The sequence below is a fragment of the Chlamydotis macqueenii genome, chromosome 25 (assembly GCF_036417535.1).
Source record: "Chlamydotis macqueenii isolate bChlMac1 chromosome 25, bChlMac1.mat, whole genome shotgun sequence".
NCBI classification, from domain to species: Eukaryota; Metazoa; Chordata; class Aves; order Otidiformes; family Otididae; genus Chlamydotis; species Chlamydotis macqueenii.
Genome location: NC_141580.1, coordinates 375,846 through 391,588, shown reverse-complemented (window position 1 = coordinate 391,588; position 15,743 = coordinate 375,846). Strand labels below are relative to the sequence as shown.

The 15,743-nt window shown below is 56.8% G+C and overlaps 2 protein-coding genes, 2 long non-coding RNA genes and 9 other non-coding genes across 13 annotated transcripts; 11 read left to right on the top strand and 2 right to left on the bottom strand.

Moving 5' to 3' along the window:
- Positions 1-207: 207 nt before the first annotated feature.
- On the bottom strand, positions 208-1,850 carry LOC147597644 (uncharacterized). Its single transcript, XR_015261102.1, has 2 exons — positions 1,197-1,850; positions 208-401 (listed from the first exon to the last, which is right to left on the bottom strand). It is a non-coding gene; the product is annotated as an uncharacterized LOC147597644 (long non-coding RNA).
- A 150-nt stretch (positions 1,851-2,000) lies between these two features.
- Positions 2,001-2,072, top strand: TRNAC-GCA (transfer RNA cysteine (anticodon GCA)). The gene has a single exon. It is a non-coding gene; the product is annotated as a tRNA-Cys (tRNA).
- Positions 2,073-2,379: 307 nt separating this feature from the next.
- RPL23 (ribosomal protein L23) lies at positions 2,380-4,211 on the top strand. The gene is made up of 5 exons (XM_086766636.1): positions 2,380-2,487; positions 2,692-2,775; positions 3,034-3,162; positions 3,754-3,867; positions 4,085-4,211. The coding sequence occupies exons 1-5, from the start codon at positions 2,475-2,477 to the stop codon at positions 4,165-4,167; spliced, it is 423 nt and encodes a 140-aa protein (XP_086622762.1). The 5' UTR covers positions 2,380-2,474; the 3' UTR covers positions 4,168-4,211.
- LOC147597642 (small nucleolar RNA SNORA21) lies at positions 2,850-2,980 on the top strand. The gene has a single exon (XR_015261125.1). It is a non-coding gene; the product is annotated as a small nucleolar RNA SNORA21 (small nucleolar RNA).
- On the top strand, positions 3,307-3,440 carry LOC147597641 (small nucleolar RNA SNORA21). Its single transcript, XR_015261126.1, has one exon. It is a non-coding gene; the product is annotated as a small nucleolar RNA SNORA21 (small nucleolar RNA).
- Positions 4,212-5,485: 1,274 nt separating the features above from the next.
- TRNAC-GCA (transfer RNA cysteine (anticodon GCA)) lies at positions 5,486-5,557 on the top strand. The gene has a single exon. It is a non-coding gene; the product is annotated as a tRNA-Cys (tRNA).
- A 277-nt stretch (positions 5,558-5,834) lies between these two features.
- TRNAC-GCA (transfer RNA cysteine (anticodon GCA)) lies at positions 5,835-5,906 on the top strand. The gene has a single exon. It is a non-coding gene; the product is annotated as a tRNA-Cys (tRNA).
- Positions 5,907-6,287: 381 nt separating this feature from the next.
- LOC147597633 (uncharacterized) lies at positions 6,288-8,497 on the bottom strand. Its single transcript, XR_015261091.1, has 2 exons — positions 8,444-8,497; positions 6,288-7,913 (listed from the first exon to the last, which is right to left on the bottom strand). It is a non-coding gene; the product is annotated as an uncharacterized LOC147597633 (long non-coding RNA).
- Positions 6,346-6,417, top strand: TRNAC-GCA (transfer RNA cysteine (anticodon GCA)). Its single transcript has one exon. It is a non-coding gene; the product is annotated as a tRNA-Cys (tRNA).
- Positions 6,726-6,797, top strand: TRNAC-GCA (transfer RNA cysteine (anticodon GCA)). Its single transcript has one exon. It is a non-coding gene; the product is annotated as a tRNA-Cys (tRNA).
- Positions 7,224-7,295, top strand: TRNAC-GCA (transfer RNA cysteine (anticodon GCA)). Its single transcript has one exon. It is a non-coding gene; the product is annotated as a tRNA-Cys (tRNA).
- Positions 7,630-7,701, top strand: TRNAC-GCA (transfer RNA cysteine (anticodon GCA)). Its single transcript has one exon. It is a non-coding gene; the product is annotated as a tRNA-Cys (tRNA).
- A 58-nt stretch (positions 8,498-8,555) lies between the features above and the next one.
- CWC25 (CWC25 spliceosome associated protein) lies at positions 8,556-14,934 on the top strand. Its single transcript, XM_086766635.1, has 10 exons — positions 8,556-8,658; positions 8,989-9,161; positions 9,368-9,604; positions 10,285-10,354; positions 10,837-10,964; positions 11,210-11,279; positions 11,758-11,948; positions 12,514-12,600; positions 13,181-13,342; positions 14,558-14,934. The coding sequence occupies exons 1-10, from the start codon at positions 8,641-8,643 to the stop codon at positions 14,670-14,672; spliced, it is 1,251 nt and encodes a 416-aa protein (XP_086622761.1). The 5' UTR covers positions 8,556-8,640; the 3' UTR covers positions 14,673-14,934.
- Positions 14,935-15,743: the final 809 nt, after the last annotated feature.

Here is a 15,743-nt window from a genome sequence, read left to right as displayed (position 1 = left end):
TAGATGACGAGAAATAATGACTTTTCTTTTTTCTGAATTGGAATCGATCCACAAAAGCAGGGCAGAGACCCACGTGGGTGAGAAGAGCACCCTCATTTCTGAGCAGAAAAACTCGTCTTATTTTAGGCTGCGATGGGCCGGGAAAGGGTGAGCGGCTGGGAAGCGTTGGGCGAGGTGACAGTTTACCAAACCCAATTCCCAACCAGCTTTAAAATTTTAGCATGAATTTATTGAAACGCATCAACGCGAACATGAGCAGAAGCGTCTCAACCTCCTCAAGGCCGGCCCTGGGGACGCGGGGTAACGCACAGCCCCGGTTCACGCGGGTTCTTCCTGCGCGTGCGGGACAGCCCGTCCGCGGCGACGTGCAGCGTTGGCCCCGGTCAGTTCAGGTTATTACCCTGCAAAACCCCAGCAAGGACATGAGTTCGGTTTCCATCAGGAGATAACGGCACCTTAACTCCCCCAGGATTCTCCCTTCCCAGAGCCCGTCACAAAAGAATGAGCCGCAGCAGTAGCTGTTTGCAGCAGGCTGTAATAAAGCACACCCACACCAAACAGGGCTGAGCTCGGCGCTCTTCCCCCTTACTCGTTTCAGGATGCAGCTTAAAATTGGCTTCCTTCACTTTCGCAGCGGCTTATCCGATCCTTTCACAAAGGCGCCCACTCCTTCCCTTTCTGATCCCCTCGCCCAGCGCTTCCCAGCTCCCCGCCTCGAACCAGCCTCCCACCCTTTCCCGGCCCATCGCAGCTTAAAATAAGCCGAGCTTTTCTGCTTATCCAGCTCTTCGGGATGCCGTGGGTGGTTTTTCCTCTCCTGGCTCAGGAGACGCTGCTGGGTGAGGCAGGCCCTTCAGCACCCAGGCGTTTTGGGTGCACGCCGCCGGTGCAGCCTCACCCTGGACACAGCGAAGCTGTTGCTTCCCGGGGCAGCCCAGGGCACCGCTCTGCCAGGGCGCAGGGGTTTTTTTTTACTCTTTTTTCTTCTCTTTCGATGAGCTGCATCACGTTTGGTGCCCGGAGCGCGCAGCCCCGGCCCCTCGGCTGGGTCGACCCTGCAGCCTGGTCTGCACTTTCCTCCGGCGACTTCGCAGCGGCGATGCCCGCGAGCTGGCATCGCGGGCCCCCACTCAAAGGGATGCGCCGCCGCTGCAGCACGCTTACGTTGTTACACCAGACCTCACCTCGGTGCTCACCTCTCATTAGCTACAACTACCCGTTCGCTGTCAGCAGTTGATTTCACAGCCGTGGAATGACAGAGTGCTGCTTTGCTTGCTGAAGCTATTACCTCAGACGTCTATTTCCCATTATCTGCTTTCAAGCGGTCGAGACGCTTTCGTAGCTGTACGCAGAGTGCTCAGGGAACCAGGGAGACGAAGTGTCACAAGCAGCATCGCTTCTGCTTTCCTCCTGAAGTTAGATGGAGGCAATGCCCAAGTAAATAAAAAAATCACTCAGTGCTGCCAGGCGAAAATCTCTTTCACTTCGTGGTTAAATTACACCAGATTTTTCTGAATCGCTAGGGCTGAAAAGTTCACGTGGAGGCAAAACTCAGACAAGGGCAACTCCTTTGGATAACACAGAAAATGTCATTTATCGACTCGTTTGCTAGAGCACGGCGAGAGATGCACCGCGCTGCGGCTGCCCTCCCGGGAAAGCTGCTCCCAGCAGGAGCCGCGAATTGCGGACATAAGCCAGCTTCCTACAAACTTTGCCCCCAGTCTGGAAAATAACTGGTTCTCGCTCTCGCTCCTGCCTTCCTGCTGGCGCTCCCGGTGCCCAAACCCCCGCGTGCGGCCCCGCGCCAGCCCGGCCTTCGCCGGTCCCCGAGGTGCCCGCGGGGAGGGGGCCACCCGCCGGTCCAGCAGGCACCGGAGCGGGGGGTTCGGGGGGGAGATGGTGCCCGCTGGTTCCTCTCCGGGCGGCCCCGACCGGATGGGCCCGGGGATCCGGCTGCGGCGGGACCGGGAAGGCAGCGCAGAGCAGGCTGTGCTGCGGCCGGGGGTATAGCTCAGTGGCAGAGCATTTGACTGCAGATCAAGAGGTCCCCGGTTCAAATCCGGGTGCCCCCTTCTTTTCATTTTTCGCCCCTTTTTTCCTTCTCTCCCCTTGCCCGAAACCGCAAATCCCAAACCCAGACTTTTTCGCCCCAAATCGCTTCCGGGGGGACGCGGCCGAAAGCCTTCCCCGTGGCCGCGGCGCTCCCCAGGGTCCGGGCCGAGCCGCACACGCGGGGAGCGGGGCCCGCAGCTCTGCGGGGGCTGCGGCTGCTCCCGGTCCCCCCGGCGCCGCCGGTGCCGGGCGGGGGGGGGGGGGGGCGCCGCTGCCCGCCGCCTCTAGGGGGCACCGCGTGACTACACCCCCGCCACGTGATGCGGGCCGGCCTCGCCACGTGACGTCCGGCGGCACGGGAGGGGCGGGGCCGGCGCATATCCCGGCGTGCCGCGCGCGCCGCCCTCTCTTCCGGCGCCAAGATGTCGAAGCGAGGTGAGGCGCGGCGGCGGCATCCGGCTCCATCCGCTCTCCCCCGGCGTCCCGGGGCGAGGCGCGCCCGCGTCGCCGCTCGAGCCGGGTCTGGCGGAGCGGGGGCTCGGGGAGCGGCGGCCGGTGGCGTTAACCGCGGCCTTGGGGAGGCTGCGCCGGGCTGACTCGCTCCGCCGCCGCGGTCCTGACCCTCTTCTCGCCCCGCAGGACGCGGAGGGTCTTCCGGTGCCAAGTTCCGCATCTCGCTCGGTCTCCCGGTGGGAGCTGTGATCAACTGCGCGGACAACACAGGTGAGCGCGGCTGCGCCGGCGGGGAGGGGGGCTGGGAGTCACCAGCTGTCGAGCGAGTCCCTGGGAACCGAATTTCCTTCCGAAAAGCTCTCGTTGGGCCTGTGCTGGTGGCTCAGCGAGATGTCGCGGAAGGGGACAGCAACAGCATCGCTTTTGGGTGAGGCGGCAGCCTGTGCTGCGTGCTTCAGTTAGTGATTTGACAAGGAAACCCCGCTGCCTTCCTGGGCAGCCCGGTGACGCCGCCGCGTCTGTCCGTAGGCGCCAAGAACCTGTACATCATCTCCGTGAAGGGCATCAAGGGGCGCCTGAACAGGCTGCCGGCCGCCGGCGTGGGCGACATGGTGATGGCCACTGTCAAGAAGGGCAAGCCGGAGCTGAGGAAGAAGGGTGAGTGCGGGGAGCAGCGGCGGGTCCTGCTGCGCCGACCGGCAGCTCGCGCCGAGAGCCCGTCCCTCCTTCGAGGGACGGAGAGAGCAGTTCCTCCCTCGAGCTGGAGCAGAAGGCGGGCGCCAGATCTCGAGCGTCACCTCCACCCTTCTGAAAAAGCGCTTGTTGGGTCTGTGCACAGTGGCTCAGCGAGTTGTCGTGGAAGGGCAGAGCAAAGGCGCCGCTCCTGGGTGAAGCGGCAGCCCGTGCTGTTCGTTTCAATCAGCGGTGGGACATGCTGCCCCGGAAAGGTCCGCTGCCCCGGAGGGGAGGGGGCAGTTCCTGCTGAACACTGCCTGAATTGGTGGGCGGTGTAGAAATAAAGGTGGGAAAGTGGGAAGACGCTGCAGCCGTAAGCGTTACGCGGCCAGTTCTAAGTGTACCGCTGGCTGTACGCTGCGGCTTCTCTTAGCGAAGCACTGCAGATTCGGGGTTGAACAAACCCCCGACGCGTGCTCCGCGTTACGTGCTGCGGTTCCTCCGGCGTGGCTGCCGCTGGGCCGCGCGCCTAACGGGGCGTGTGCGTGCTGAGCTGCTCCTTTCCCTTTGCAGTCCACCCAGCAGTGGTCATTCGGCAGCGGAAGTCGTACAGGAGAAAAGACGGCGTGTTCCTCTATTTTGAAGACAACGCGGGAGTGATAGTAAATAATAAAGGTGAAATGAAAGGTACGGCCGAGAATCCCGTGGCCCTGGGCGAAAGGGGAAGGTGGGGAGGGGTGGGGGGTCAGCACCGCTGGTTAGGGGGATGCGCCCTCCTGCGCAGAAGGACCCGGGTTCCCCTCAGACTCGGAGCGCAGTCGGGCCGAGCCCGTGTTTCTGTGAAACGTTGCCCTGAGCTCCCTGCACCCGCTCTGATGCGCTGCTGCCTCTTTCTGTCCCGCAGGCTCTGCCATCACCGGCCCTGTGGCTAAGGAGTGCGCGGATCTGTGGCCCAGGATAGCCTCCAACGCGGGAAGCATTGCGTGAACGCGTTCGTCTCCGCAGAGATAAAATAAAAGTCCTTGTACCAACCAAGCAGTGTCTTTCTTGCCCAAGCACGGAGGGAGTTCTGGGAAGCCCTTCTGCAGCACTCCCGACGTGGATGTGTGCGTCAGCAGGAGAGCGGGATGTGGCGTGTCAGTGTCCAGCGACAAGCGTCTCTTTCGGGCAGGTTCCTGCGCCGCTGGGAAGTGCCTGGAGGGGGGTTGCACTGGAACGACTTCAGAACTCTGGCAGTTCTGACCTGAGTGACCCAGCGTACGTACGCGCGGGTAAGGAACTGCGAGGTGTCTGAAGAAGCCCTTCCACAGGAAGCCTTCTTAAGGGGCTCCCAAAAGCGTGGGTCTGGAATCTTCCAGGCCAGGCAGTTTAACTGCTCCGAGATCCTGGCCTGGGTCTGTGTGGGGGTAAAATGCCGCCTGGAACCGATGGGTACCGTGAGCTGCGGTGTCACTGGGGACAGCGGGCTCCGAAGGACGTCCGTAGACCTTGCTGAGGACGCGCAAGGACACGGCAAGCCCACTGCCATCCCCCAGGACAGGCTCCTGGGCTACCTCGGGCAGCCCTGGCGCGGCTGGGCTCACCCTGGCACGAAGCTGGTACCGCAGTGTGCTGCGCTTCTCACAGCATGGAGATTCGGATCCTCCTGTGCTGCTCCTGATGGTTCCAGTTCAGAGAGGACACGGGGCAGCAAGGAAGGGCTGAAACGAGCAAAGGCTCTGGAGACGTCTGTAGCACAAACGTGGGTAATGACGGACAAGAGCACGGGGTCTTGCAGTGGTTTGTAAAGTGTCTTGGCCTAACGAGCGTGAATCTGCAAATCCCTGTGGCCGAAAAATGGTGTCTCCCCCAGTCCCCCTGGGTAACTGGGAGCTGTGCCCCTGGGGAGGGGAAGCCCGGAAAAGGCCTTCCACGGGCTGAGGGAACTCTCTCTCCTCCACAGGCCGTTCCACGCCGCGGCTTCTTCCCAGCAGCCCTGGAAGACCCGGAAAGGTCCAGCGGCGCCCTGGCTGTCGCAGCAGCACGGCCAGCCTGCAGCTGCAGGGACGCGTTTGCGAGCGGCGTCCGTCCTTGCAGAGCGCTGGGGGTGAAGGAGCTGTTCCCCCGAGCTGGGGAGAGACGCGGAGCCCTGCTCTGCCAAGGAAGCGCTGCGGCAATAAAGGTGCCCTCGTTGGTCTCTTTGGTGGCTTGTGCTGGAGTTTTGGCGGGCGGCGCAGCGCCGCAGGTGCGGGGAGCGCAGGCGGTGGGACGCAGCGGAGCTGGCGGGTTGGTGCCCACAAGGAGCCGTGCAGGTGATGTGCATGCAGGGGGCATGGCTCAGGGGCAGAGCATTTGACTGCAGATCAAGAGGTCCCCGGTTCAAATCCGGGTGCCCCCTCCCCTCTCCCCTCTTTTTGCCGGCAGGGAGCTGGGTCGCAGCTCTTGCTGTCGGTGTTCTCCCGCAACGCGTCCGCGGGCTCTGTTCTGGGCCCGCTGCGGGCGCTGGGGAGAGGGAGGCAGGCGGATGCCCACAGGAGGAGAGGGCTGACAGCGGGCTGCTGGTGAGGCAGGAGAGGAGCATTTTGGGGGGAGCCTCCCTTCGCCCTGGCACTGATTTGCAGTTGCTGTGCTGGTGCAGAGCAGGAAGATGGGTGCTGGGCGGGTGCACAGCGGGTGGGGGTATAGCTCAGTGGCAGAGCATTTGACTGCAGATCAAGAGGTCCCCAGTTCAACTCTGGGTGCCCCCTCGCACTCTCCTTTTCCCAGCATTTTGGGGTGCTCCCCACGAGGAGAACAGGCACGGCTTCCCATCTTGTAATGTCTCCAGAGCCTGAGAAATGTTTTTCTCTCTTACCCCTTGCAAAAGCAGAGCATTCTGTAGAGGCGAGGCCCAAGACAAGCTTTTCCTCGCCGGCCTCTCTGATTGGATCCCCTCCGCTCTCTCCCCTGGGATCCTTGTTCACATTACACGCAGAGCTCGGAATTGTTGGAAAACTCCAGAGAGTCTGAGGCGCTCACTGTGTGATGTAAGTGCCAGTCTCCTGAAAGAGAAGAGACTGCAGGTGGGCTGCTGTGGGGTTTAGGCTTGGGGATTTCCTGATGGATTCCTCTGGAATGGAGGACAAAGGTTGAGGCAGAACAGGTGAAAATGGTTTTTTTTGTGTTGAGTTGAGGTGTGTGCAGGTAGGGGGTATAGCTCAGTGGCAGAGCATTTGACTGCAGATCAAGAGGTCCCTGGTTCAACTCCAGGTGCCCCCTCACTTCTTCTCCCACCTTCTTTTTGCCAAAATTTGTCACAGAAAGAAGATGGGCGGCTCTTCCCGGGTCTTGTGAGCGCGTGCTGTGCAGTGCCGGCTGCTGGCTGAGCTGCAGCCCCGGAGGTACGGAGGCTGCGACAGCGCAGGGGTTGCGCAGTGTGAGCACTCGCTGTCTGTGTGCACCTCTGTCTGTTCTTATTTCTCCGTAGCCTGTACAGCCTTTGGCAGGCACGTAGGGAGCTGTTGGCACAGCCACTCATGTCTGTTGTAGAGATGTTTTAAGAATCTCTTGGGCAGGGTGCTGCACCAGGGGGTATAGCTCAGTGGCAGAGCATTTGACTGCAGATCAAGAGGTCCCTGGTTCAACTCCAGGTGCCCCCTTTGCTTTGTCCTTTTTCCAGGAACAAAAGGAGGCGCGTTCCCCACTTTTGGAGCCACTGGGCTTTTGCTGTGCACAGAGGGCAGCTCTCTGAACTTGGGTAGTCAAGACACTGAACGCTTGACTAAACACCTCCTGCCAAAATCGGTATCTGTGTCGCTGTCGAAGCCAAGGCCTCAGTTCGTAGCTTGGCCCCCGCGGTTGTTTGGCTCAGTGAGGGAAGTGCTGGGGGTGCGGTTTGTGTGCGTAACAAGACCCTGCCCGAGTGTCCTGATCTCCAGCTTGTCAGCAGAAACTGTGTGCATAATTTTGCTTGTACATTAGCATGCAAAAGAGAGTGCTGTTGTTTGGCAGGTTCTAACCAGTGGATGTGGAACCATGAAACTGTACATTCAGGTTTGTACTGCTCGAGGTAGCAGGGCTGTCCTGGGGGTATAGCTCAGTGGCAGAGCATTTGACTGCAGATCAAGAGGTCCCTGGTTCAACTCCAGGTGCCCCCTTTTTTTTCTCCTGCCACCTTCCTTTTGCCACCGCAGAGCTCTTGGATTGGGATTTTCACTTGCTGTGCAGTGCCGGTTGGTTTCGGAGCTGCGGCATCGAGGGTGCGGAGGCGCTGAGCATGAGGCCAGAGCAGGGGTTGTGCACCGTGCAAGTACTCGCTGTGTGTGTGCAGTGTCAGCTGTTCTTGTTCCTGAGGAGTAATTCTGCGCACAGCATGCGGCAGGCACGGTAAGATGTGCAGGGGCTGTGAGGTAAAAGGGTCTCACGAGCAGACAGAGAAAATTCTCTCTCCAGATAAACGCTGTAACTGTCCCTTTGCAAGGTATGCAGGCAGGGGGTGTAGCTCAGTGGCAGAGCATTTGACTGCAGATCAAGAGGTCCCTGGTTCAACTCCAGGTGCCCCCTGTTCAGCTGCTTTTTCACCCCCTGTTGTTCCACAGCCCCCTCCCCGCGGCTCTAGGGAGAGTTTCTTACCCCGCAAGGTGCTGGCAGTCACTTGGGGACCTTTTGGCAGGCATGAAATCAGCCTTGGAGATTTCCCCACTCTCCTCCCGAATGGCGCAGGTCCGCACAAAGAAGCTGGCCCAGAGAGGTGGTGCTGGAGCGGCTCTTCCTGTCTGAGTAATTACCATTAATTGGGAGAGCGAGGGCGCGGGGTGTGCAGGAGAGGGGTCTGTGGGGAAGGGTTTTCCGAGGGCAGCTGGGCTGCGGTGTCCCAGGGCAGCCCCGGGGCTCGAACCCGCAGCCCCGGCCCCGCAGCCGGACGCTCTGCCCCTGAGCCGCGCCCCGGGCGAGGGGTGGGGGGGCGGGGGGCGTCTGGCGGGAAGCGGTGGCGCAGGGGCAACGCGCGGGGCTGGCGGCCGGGAGCTCGCCGGTTCTAACCCCGCCGCGGGCCGCCGCCACCCCGGGCTCCTCGCCAACGCCGCTCGGGGACCCTGCGAGCTGAGCCGCGCCCCGGGCGGACCGGACACCGGCGGGGGAAACCAGACAACGGGCGGGCCCGCTCGGCCGGCGCCGGGCCCTGGCTGACGGGGCCCGCCCACCGCAGCCCGTTCAACCGGCTCCTGCTGCTGGGGGCTCCCGCTCGTGCTTTAAGTACTCGCGGGGTCGGTGTGCTCTGGCCTGGGTTGTTTCCCCTCTTCCCTACCGAGCGGCAGCGGGAGGCGCCCCGGGGCCGGCTCCGCTCCGCCGCCTCCGCCCGCCATCTTGCCGGCTGCCCGCGGCGGCGCGGCGGAAGTGACGACTGAGAGCCGCGCCGCGCGGAGCGGGCGGTGACGCGGCGCGGTTTGATGACGCACGGCCAGGCCCGGTAGCGACGGGGACAGCGCGGGGCCCGGCGCCGCCATGGGGGGAGGCGACCTGGTGAGGAGCGGCCCGGGCCGGGGGGAGCCGGGCGCTGCGCCGGGGCTGCGGGTGCCGGACTGGGGCTCGCTGGCGGGCGGGCGCGGGGCCCGGGAGGCGCGGGCTGGCCGGGGCTCGCGGCGGCTCCCCCCGCGGGCAGCGGGGCCGTCGGTCCGGGCGGGTCTCGGCGCGGGGGGAGCGAGCGTGTGGCGTTCTCCGGGTCTCGCCCGGCGCGGTGGAAGGGGTGCGGGCGAGCGCGGCTGTGAGCGGGAGGGAGGGCCCGTGGAGAGCCGCGGGGGCGTTTGGCGGCCGTTTGTTAACGGGCCCGGTCCGTTTGTTCCCCTCGTGCAGAACCTGAAGAAGAGCTGGCACCCCCAGACCCTGCGCAATGTGGAGAAGGTGTGGAAAGCCGAGCAGAAACATGAGGCCGAGCGGAAGAAGATCGAGGAGCTGCAGCGGGAGCTGCAGGAGGAGCGAGCGCGTGAGGAGATGCAGCGATACGCTGAGGACATGGGCACCGTCAGGTGAGGTGGTGCTGTGCCCTCCAGACCAGCTCTGGCCATCTCCTGGGGGAAAGCACTGCCTGGTGAGGTGATGCGCGTGCTCCCGGTCTCCCTGAGAGAGCCATGGGTGTAATGTCTCTGGTGATAAAATGTTTCAATAAGCCAGTGCCTTAAAATGTAACTATGGAACTGTGAGAAGGCAAATAGTGTGGTCTTGTTTGCAACAGGAAGAGAGAAGAGAAATTGGAGTGGATGTACCAGGGTCCCGGAGGCATGGTGAACAGAGAGGAGTATCTTATGGGTCGCCCTGTGGACAAATACGTCTTTGAGAAGGCGGAAGACAAGGATGCAGGCTGTTCCAACGAGACGGGACTTCTCCCAGGCTCCATTTTTGCCAAGACAGGGGCAAATTCTGTCTTGGATATGGCAAACAAAATCCGGGAGGACCCACTTTTCATGATAAGGTACTAAATGTGGAGATGCCGTGTTGTAGATGAGGCAAAGCATGAGTACCAGCAGCTCGCTAAGAACTGTCTTATTTATCTTTGTGAAAACTACTGTTTGTTTCTCAAAGCTGTGTCTGCCTCTTGTGAGCTCGAGGCAGTGGCTGGCGGTCCTGGCTGCAGAGAGGTCACCAGCCCCTTACACAACTAGCAGGATTTTGGTTGTGTGTTCTAGGCACAGCAGCATAAGTGCTTTTAATTTTACTTTTTAAATTTTGCTGGCTTGATTTCAGAGCTAAGGTTTTGTTTTCTGAAGGAGCTGATGATCATCGTATAGATGATCTAGCTGTACGTTGGTGAGTAGATGTAAATGCAAGGATTGTTATTGCACATAGATCCGTCTCTAGCAGCTTAGCTCGCCCTTTCATCTGTGTGTGAATGTCTCTGATCTGCTCAGAGAATTCGGGTATTTATTAGCCATGTAGGGAGACTGATGGTAAAAGAACAAGTTTTTGTTTACCCCACTAGTTGTGCTCTTAAGTGGGGAAGAAAAGGACAGACGACTTCTTAGCTGGATCTGAACATACAAAACTCGCCTCTTTTCCTGCCGTACATGTTTTTAGAGCTTGCACTTGATTGGTATCTTTCATGAAAATATTATATTTTCAGGTGTTTGAAAATCTTTTTTTTTCCTGCTTTAGAAAGAGGGAGGAGGAAAAGAAGAGAGAAGTTTTGAATAATCCTGTTAAAATGAAGAAGATCAAAGAACTGGTAGGTATATCTCAGTGCTCCTTTACAGACTCAAAGCATAGAGTCCGCTGAACCAAGGAGAGAAGATTGTAGGTCAAAATTAGAGTCAGTTGGGCTAAGGAGCTGAGTTGCATTTCCTAACTCTTTCACATAACAGAAGGAATTCTGCTTTCTCTAATCCTGATATAGTAGACCAAGGTTCTTTATCAGTCTCAGCAGGAATTAATTTCTCTTCCTTTCAAATTCAGTGTTATTTTACTCTTCTTGCTTTTCTGATGTGCTTCTTTTTAACTAGTGATTAATTATTGATTTAGTACTACAGAGTGATTGCATTTGACGTGCACTGATACCAAAATAACACTAGGCAAGGCTCCATTAAGCTCTTCAGTTTTGAGAGAGCAACCTTGTGAAATGGTTTAGGTTTTGTTGTTTGCCTTGTGATGCTGACTGCCCAAGCGTAGAGACAGTAATTATTACTAATGAAACGGTGTCTTGCTTTATAGCTGCAAAACAGTTTAGACAAAAAAGAGAAAAAGAAGAAGAAAGAGAAGAAGAAAAAGCACAAGAAACACCGACGTCGCAGTTCTAGCAGTGAAAGCGACAGCAGTGATGAGGAGCGGAGCAAAAATAAGTACGTCTTGAGGTTTTAGAGTAAAAATACCTTGTTTCCTGGTTAAGTTATCTGGTTTTCATGTCGTTTTCAAGTCCTCTCTTTGAGTCTTCTCTTTCTAGTTAATGCTCTTAATTGGCCTAAATGTTTCTGTAGTGTTACTTTATTGGTTTTGCATAATTAAATTTTTTTAAAATGAGATTTTAATGTTAAAAATATTACTGAATTTTATCTGCTTCAAAAGTATTATTCTGTTTTCTCTTTAGGTCTCAGAAGAGGATGAACAATTCCTCCTGGAAACCTGCCCCTTCTAAAGTCCCAGGATATGGCTTACAGGTAAGCGCGTGCGTTTTGCACAACTCTTCTGGTTGCAAGTGCCCTGAGTCAGGGAAGAGCAAGAGTTGTGGCGGTTTATCGCAAGACCACTTTACCAGCTAGAAGAGAATTACGAGTAGGACATGATATCATAAAATTCAGATTCCATTTGGAGCCATCTGAGCCTTGAAACTCAAGTTGTTCCGATCCTGGTAGGACTTTATCTGCTCTGAATTCAGGTTTAGTTCTATGCAGTTTCTCTGCAGTCACACATCTGTTGGAATATACTGCTTGGCTGCCTTGGCAGTTTAGTTTACTGAGCATCATACAGAAATAATCTTTCTAGACACAGGTGCTAACAAGAACCTAGGCAGTGAGATAAGTAAATGCAAACCAGAGTGTACCTCCTTCCTGCGCTTAGCCTAGTCTGTCTCCTCTGTGGCCTCGCGTTGGTGTGTTCTTAGAGACATCTCTCCTGAAAGACACTCTTGAATTCCAGGTGAGAGACGCAGTGCAGAGCCACAGGTCTCGGAGCTCTCCAGCTGCCGGCCAGGAGAGGGCCCCCCACAAGCACCGGGATCGCTCCAGGTCCAGGAGCGAGTCCCGCTCTCCTCAGAGACGCTCTAGCAAGAGGAATTCAGAACAATCTGGATGCAGGGGGTCAAGATCTCCTTCTAGACACAGCAAACAGTGAGTGTGGCTAACCTGGGTATTGTAAACCTAGGGCTGCTGGCAAGGGAGTTCTCTAGACTCTAAATCCCTCTTTTTCAGCCTCCTTCTACCACTTTAGTGTTCTGGCCACGTTACTGCTCAGTTCTGGGTGCAAAGGGAGGGGCTGTGCGGTTGTGCAAGAGCGCAGAAGCACACAGGCTGGCTCCTGGAGGGGACATGCTGTCTGCAATTGCAGCCTTCGTTTGGGACCCCCTCCTGCTAGGCCCACCCTTTAGGTGTTGCTTGTGGCCGTGCTTTATCTGGGCTAGCGATTCTCTTTAACACATATTTATAATTGTTGAATTATCTTTACTAAGTACTGATAAAATCAGGTACCAGGTATTTATTGTTTGCTGATTACAAATAGATGGAAATGTGCAGTTTATGAAGAGTCATTAGAACTTGTTTTCCAAGTGGAGAGGTAACGGTCCTGCAGTCACAAGAGGTGTCTTGGTTTCAGAACGTGTACAGAACATCCAAGGAGAGCTTAGGGGTGTGATAATGTGTGTTCATCCGTGCTAATGAGGATATTTCTGCGTTACAGCCACAGCAATCGAGAGGAGAAAGGGAGAGCTAGAAGCCCTTCCCCTAAAAAGAGCTACCGACGGCAGCACGCTGCGGGGTACACGAGGTAGGTGAGATCTTGTTAGCGTGTTCCTGTGCTTTTTGATGGAAGTTGTGGTTGTGAAACAGCCGGGTGTAATCTGTGAACCAAATTTTATTCTATTAGCAGTAATAGCTTGGATCGGGTGTCCAGGAAGTTGAGCAGGCAGTCCTGAAGTGCTCCGTTTGGGGCTCTCGAGCTTGACTTAGTTAACACCTTGGGCAGCTTCCCAGACCAGTTCACGTGGCTGCTGGTTCTCCATGTGTGCCGCAGTAATGGGAAGTCGGTCTTTGTCCCACCGACTGTTAATTAGAAGCATTCTGTTTCACTGTCGTCAGGAAAACGTGACCTTGGCAGCAGAATCTTACCGGTCAATTTAAAACAAGAAGGTTGCAAAGAGGAGGAAAACAGACTCTTGCTAGGGACGCGGTAAAGCAGAACGTTTAGACATGTACTGACAAACTTCGCTGACTGTCTACCAAAGGAAAAAACACGTTAAACACCCTGATTTTGGGGATTCTAAATCATCTTAAAGAATGGAAGGCAAGAGGGAGGTGAGACCCAGTGTGCTCTCGATTCACAGCAGTGGTGGTTTCTACTCAAATAGAAAGATCTCTCCAGAGGAACTAGAGCGTAAGCGCCAGGAAATGATGGAAAATGCCAAGTGGCGGGATGAGGAGAGAGCAAACAACCTCAGGAAACACCGAAAGGAGGAGGAGCTGGAGCGAGAACTGGAGAAACTCGACTCCCGAGATGGGAAGTTCTTCAAGTGAGTGTCTTGCATCTACTTTTTCGTTCAAGGGAAACACAGGCCACGTCTGAGGAGTGAGTGATGGCTTCAGCGTTTGAATCATGGCTTCAGTGTTTCAGATTATGGTATAAGATCTGTCTCTGCTGCGATTTCTGTCACAGCTTTGGTAGTCAGACTCAGAATCTGGTGATCAGTTATTTTTTGCTGTCCTGTAGAAATGCCTAGTGGTGTTTTACATGCCAATCTTTAAAAGTTCTCTGTTTTTAGGAGCTTGCAGCAATTTTGGGCCTGCAAGTCCACCGGGAGTCTGTGTGCCGAGAGCTTGTAGCAATGAAATTTGTACTCGACGAGAAATTAGACCATTTCTAGTTTCCAAACAGAGCTGGTACCGTACAGTCCCTTGTGCACATGGCAGGCAAAGGAAATGGGAGTGACACAGGGCCCTCCATAAAGTGCAGTGGTGTATGAGAAAGATCCTGTGGCGCTGGTACATGTTTTGGAGTTGCTGCAGCGTAGTATTCTCCAGGATCTATAAATTAACCAGAGGAGCACGTACACTGAATTCCTGAAGCTGCCCAGGGTCAGCATCACGTAAGGGTGGCTTAAAATCACGATAGACTTTCTCCAGGAGCAAAATCTCTTGTGGGGAGAGATTTTTGTGTGTTTCCCTGTGCAGAAGCAACTTGTTGAGCAGACAGACTTTGTGTTGCTTGGCACGTTGTTTGAAGAGGGAGATGGGCGCGAGGAAAGCATTCAGGAAAGCCCAGCAGCGGGATCTGAAGTGGTCAAAGAGAGTGAGTGGTCACAGGGATCCCTTCTCTCCCTCCTGTAGCTAACGTAATCCTTTACAGCAGGAGCTCTGGCGTTCGGGCTCCCGGGGGAGCGCTGCCCTCAGTTCAGGAACACATTGCTTTTCCCTCGTTTGCTTCACAAAAAGCAACCTCGTCCCCTGTGACGGGTGCGTTTGTAATTAACAGTTATATCTGGGGGGCGGAGGAGACAAGAGCTGCTGAAAGTACGTTTCTGAGCTCTGACCTTGAATAAGGCATTGAATCTGATAGGGGCCGGACTAAAAGCCATTCAGTTCTTTCAGTGCAGACTTTAATGGGAAATAATTTGCTGTTTTCTGTGTCAGTTATTTAGGTAGATGACTTGAAGAGCATGAATCGTACTCCAAATGGTGTAATGTTGGAAAGAGATTCTGATATCTTTCTTTGGTTCCCCTTTCTGCAGTCGCTTAAAGCTAGAGAGCGCGTCTACTTCCACCCTGGAAGACCGGGTGAAACGCAATATCCACTCACTCCAGAGAACTCCCGCTGCCTTGGAAAAAAACTTCATGCAGAGATGAGACTTGTTCTGCCTCCGCTCCTGTGCGGGAGTTAGATGGACTCTTGCTGCCAAGGTGAGCGACCTCCAGCACAGGCGCACGGCTCTCTGCAGGAACCGGTACCGTCTCCCGAGGGGCGCTGCAGCCCGCAGCGGGCTCTGGACTTTCTGGCGTCGTGAATACGTTTGTGACGCGCGTGACCCGGCTAGCAAACCTTGGCTGGGTAACTCGTCAGCCTTTGTATTCTGTTTTTAATGTGTCGCCAGGCCTTTCCTTCTGTCTTCGCCTCGGCCGCTATCACTTTTGTATGCTGTTATTACCGGATTGCGCGGGGCGGTGACTGCTTCCGACCGTGGGCCGACTGTCCGAGCTCCGAGTACGACGGAGCGAGAGGCCTCGTTTTTGTTAGTCCGCAAAACTGGGCGCAGCGCACGTTCACACGTGGGACGCGGGGAAGCTGCGCGGGCGGCAGACGGGATCCCGCCGGCCGCGGTCAGCGTTTCGCGCGCGGGCTGGGGGGCGGCGCGAGATCCGCGGCCGTGGCTGGGTCGCTCTCGGCTGTGAACGGTGTTCGACGCGAAGGGAGGCGTTTCCCTGGGCTGCTGCGCTGTGAGTAATGTGCATTTGTACAGCGGCGTAGAATTTTATTTTAATTAAGAAACCTTACTGTTATTTAAAACGTTCTCTGTGGCTTGCGGGGCCGGGGCGACCCTCCCTGCCGAAGGGGCGGTTTGCCGGGGCCGCCCCTCGCAGGCTCTGCGGCGCCTGCCTCGCTCCAGCCCGCGGGACCGGCCCGTGCCCCGAGGGCTCCCCGCGCTCTTTAAACGGCGGCCTGCGACGTGTGGAGCAGCCCATTCATAATTCCAGGCGCCTCGCTGCTTATTGGCCCGTTCGGAACGGGGCGTGGCTTGGGCGGGTACGTCACGCCAACTGGGCGAGACCATCTCCGGGAAGAGGAGGAGGGAGGGACGCTTTCTTTCCCTTCTCCCTCCGTCCAGCCCTTTCCGTTGCTCCCTCTCTCAGCCCAAGCTGCGCTGCCGTTCTCCCCGTTCCCGCCGCCGGTTGAGCCGGTGCGAGCCATCGGCCGGCGCC

Excerpts from the sequence above, each read along its gene's own strand:
- CWC25 (XM_086766635.1), top strand. Across the intron at positions 10,355-10,836 it reads TGAAGAAGATCAAAGAACTG|CTGCAAAACAGTTTAGACAA; the intron begins GTAGGTATATCT and ends CTTGCTTTATAG. Across the intron at positions 12,601-13,180 it reads CACGCTGCGGGGTACACGAG|AAAGATCTCTCCAGAGGAAC; the intron begins GTAGGTGAGATC and ends CTACTCAAATAG.
- RPL23 (XM_086766636.1), top strand. Across the intron at positions 3,163-3,753 it reads GCCGGAGCTGAGGAAGAAGG|TCCACCCAGCAGTGGTCATT; the intron begins GTGAGTGCGGGG and ends TTCCCTTTGCAG. Across the intron at positions 3,868-4,084 it reads TAATAAAGGTGAAATGAAAG|GCTCTGCCATCACCGGCCCT; the intron begins GTACGGCCGAGA and ends TCTGTCCCGCAG.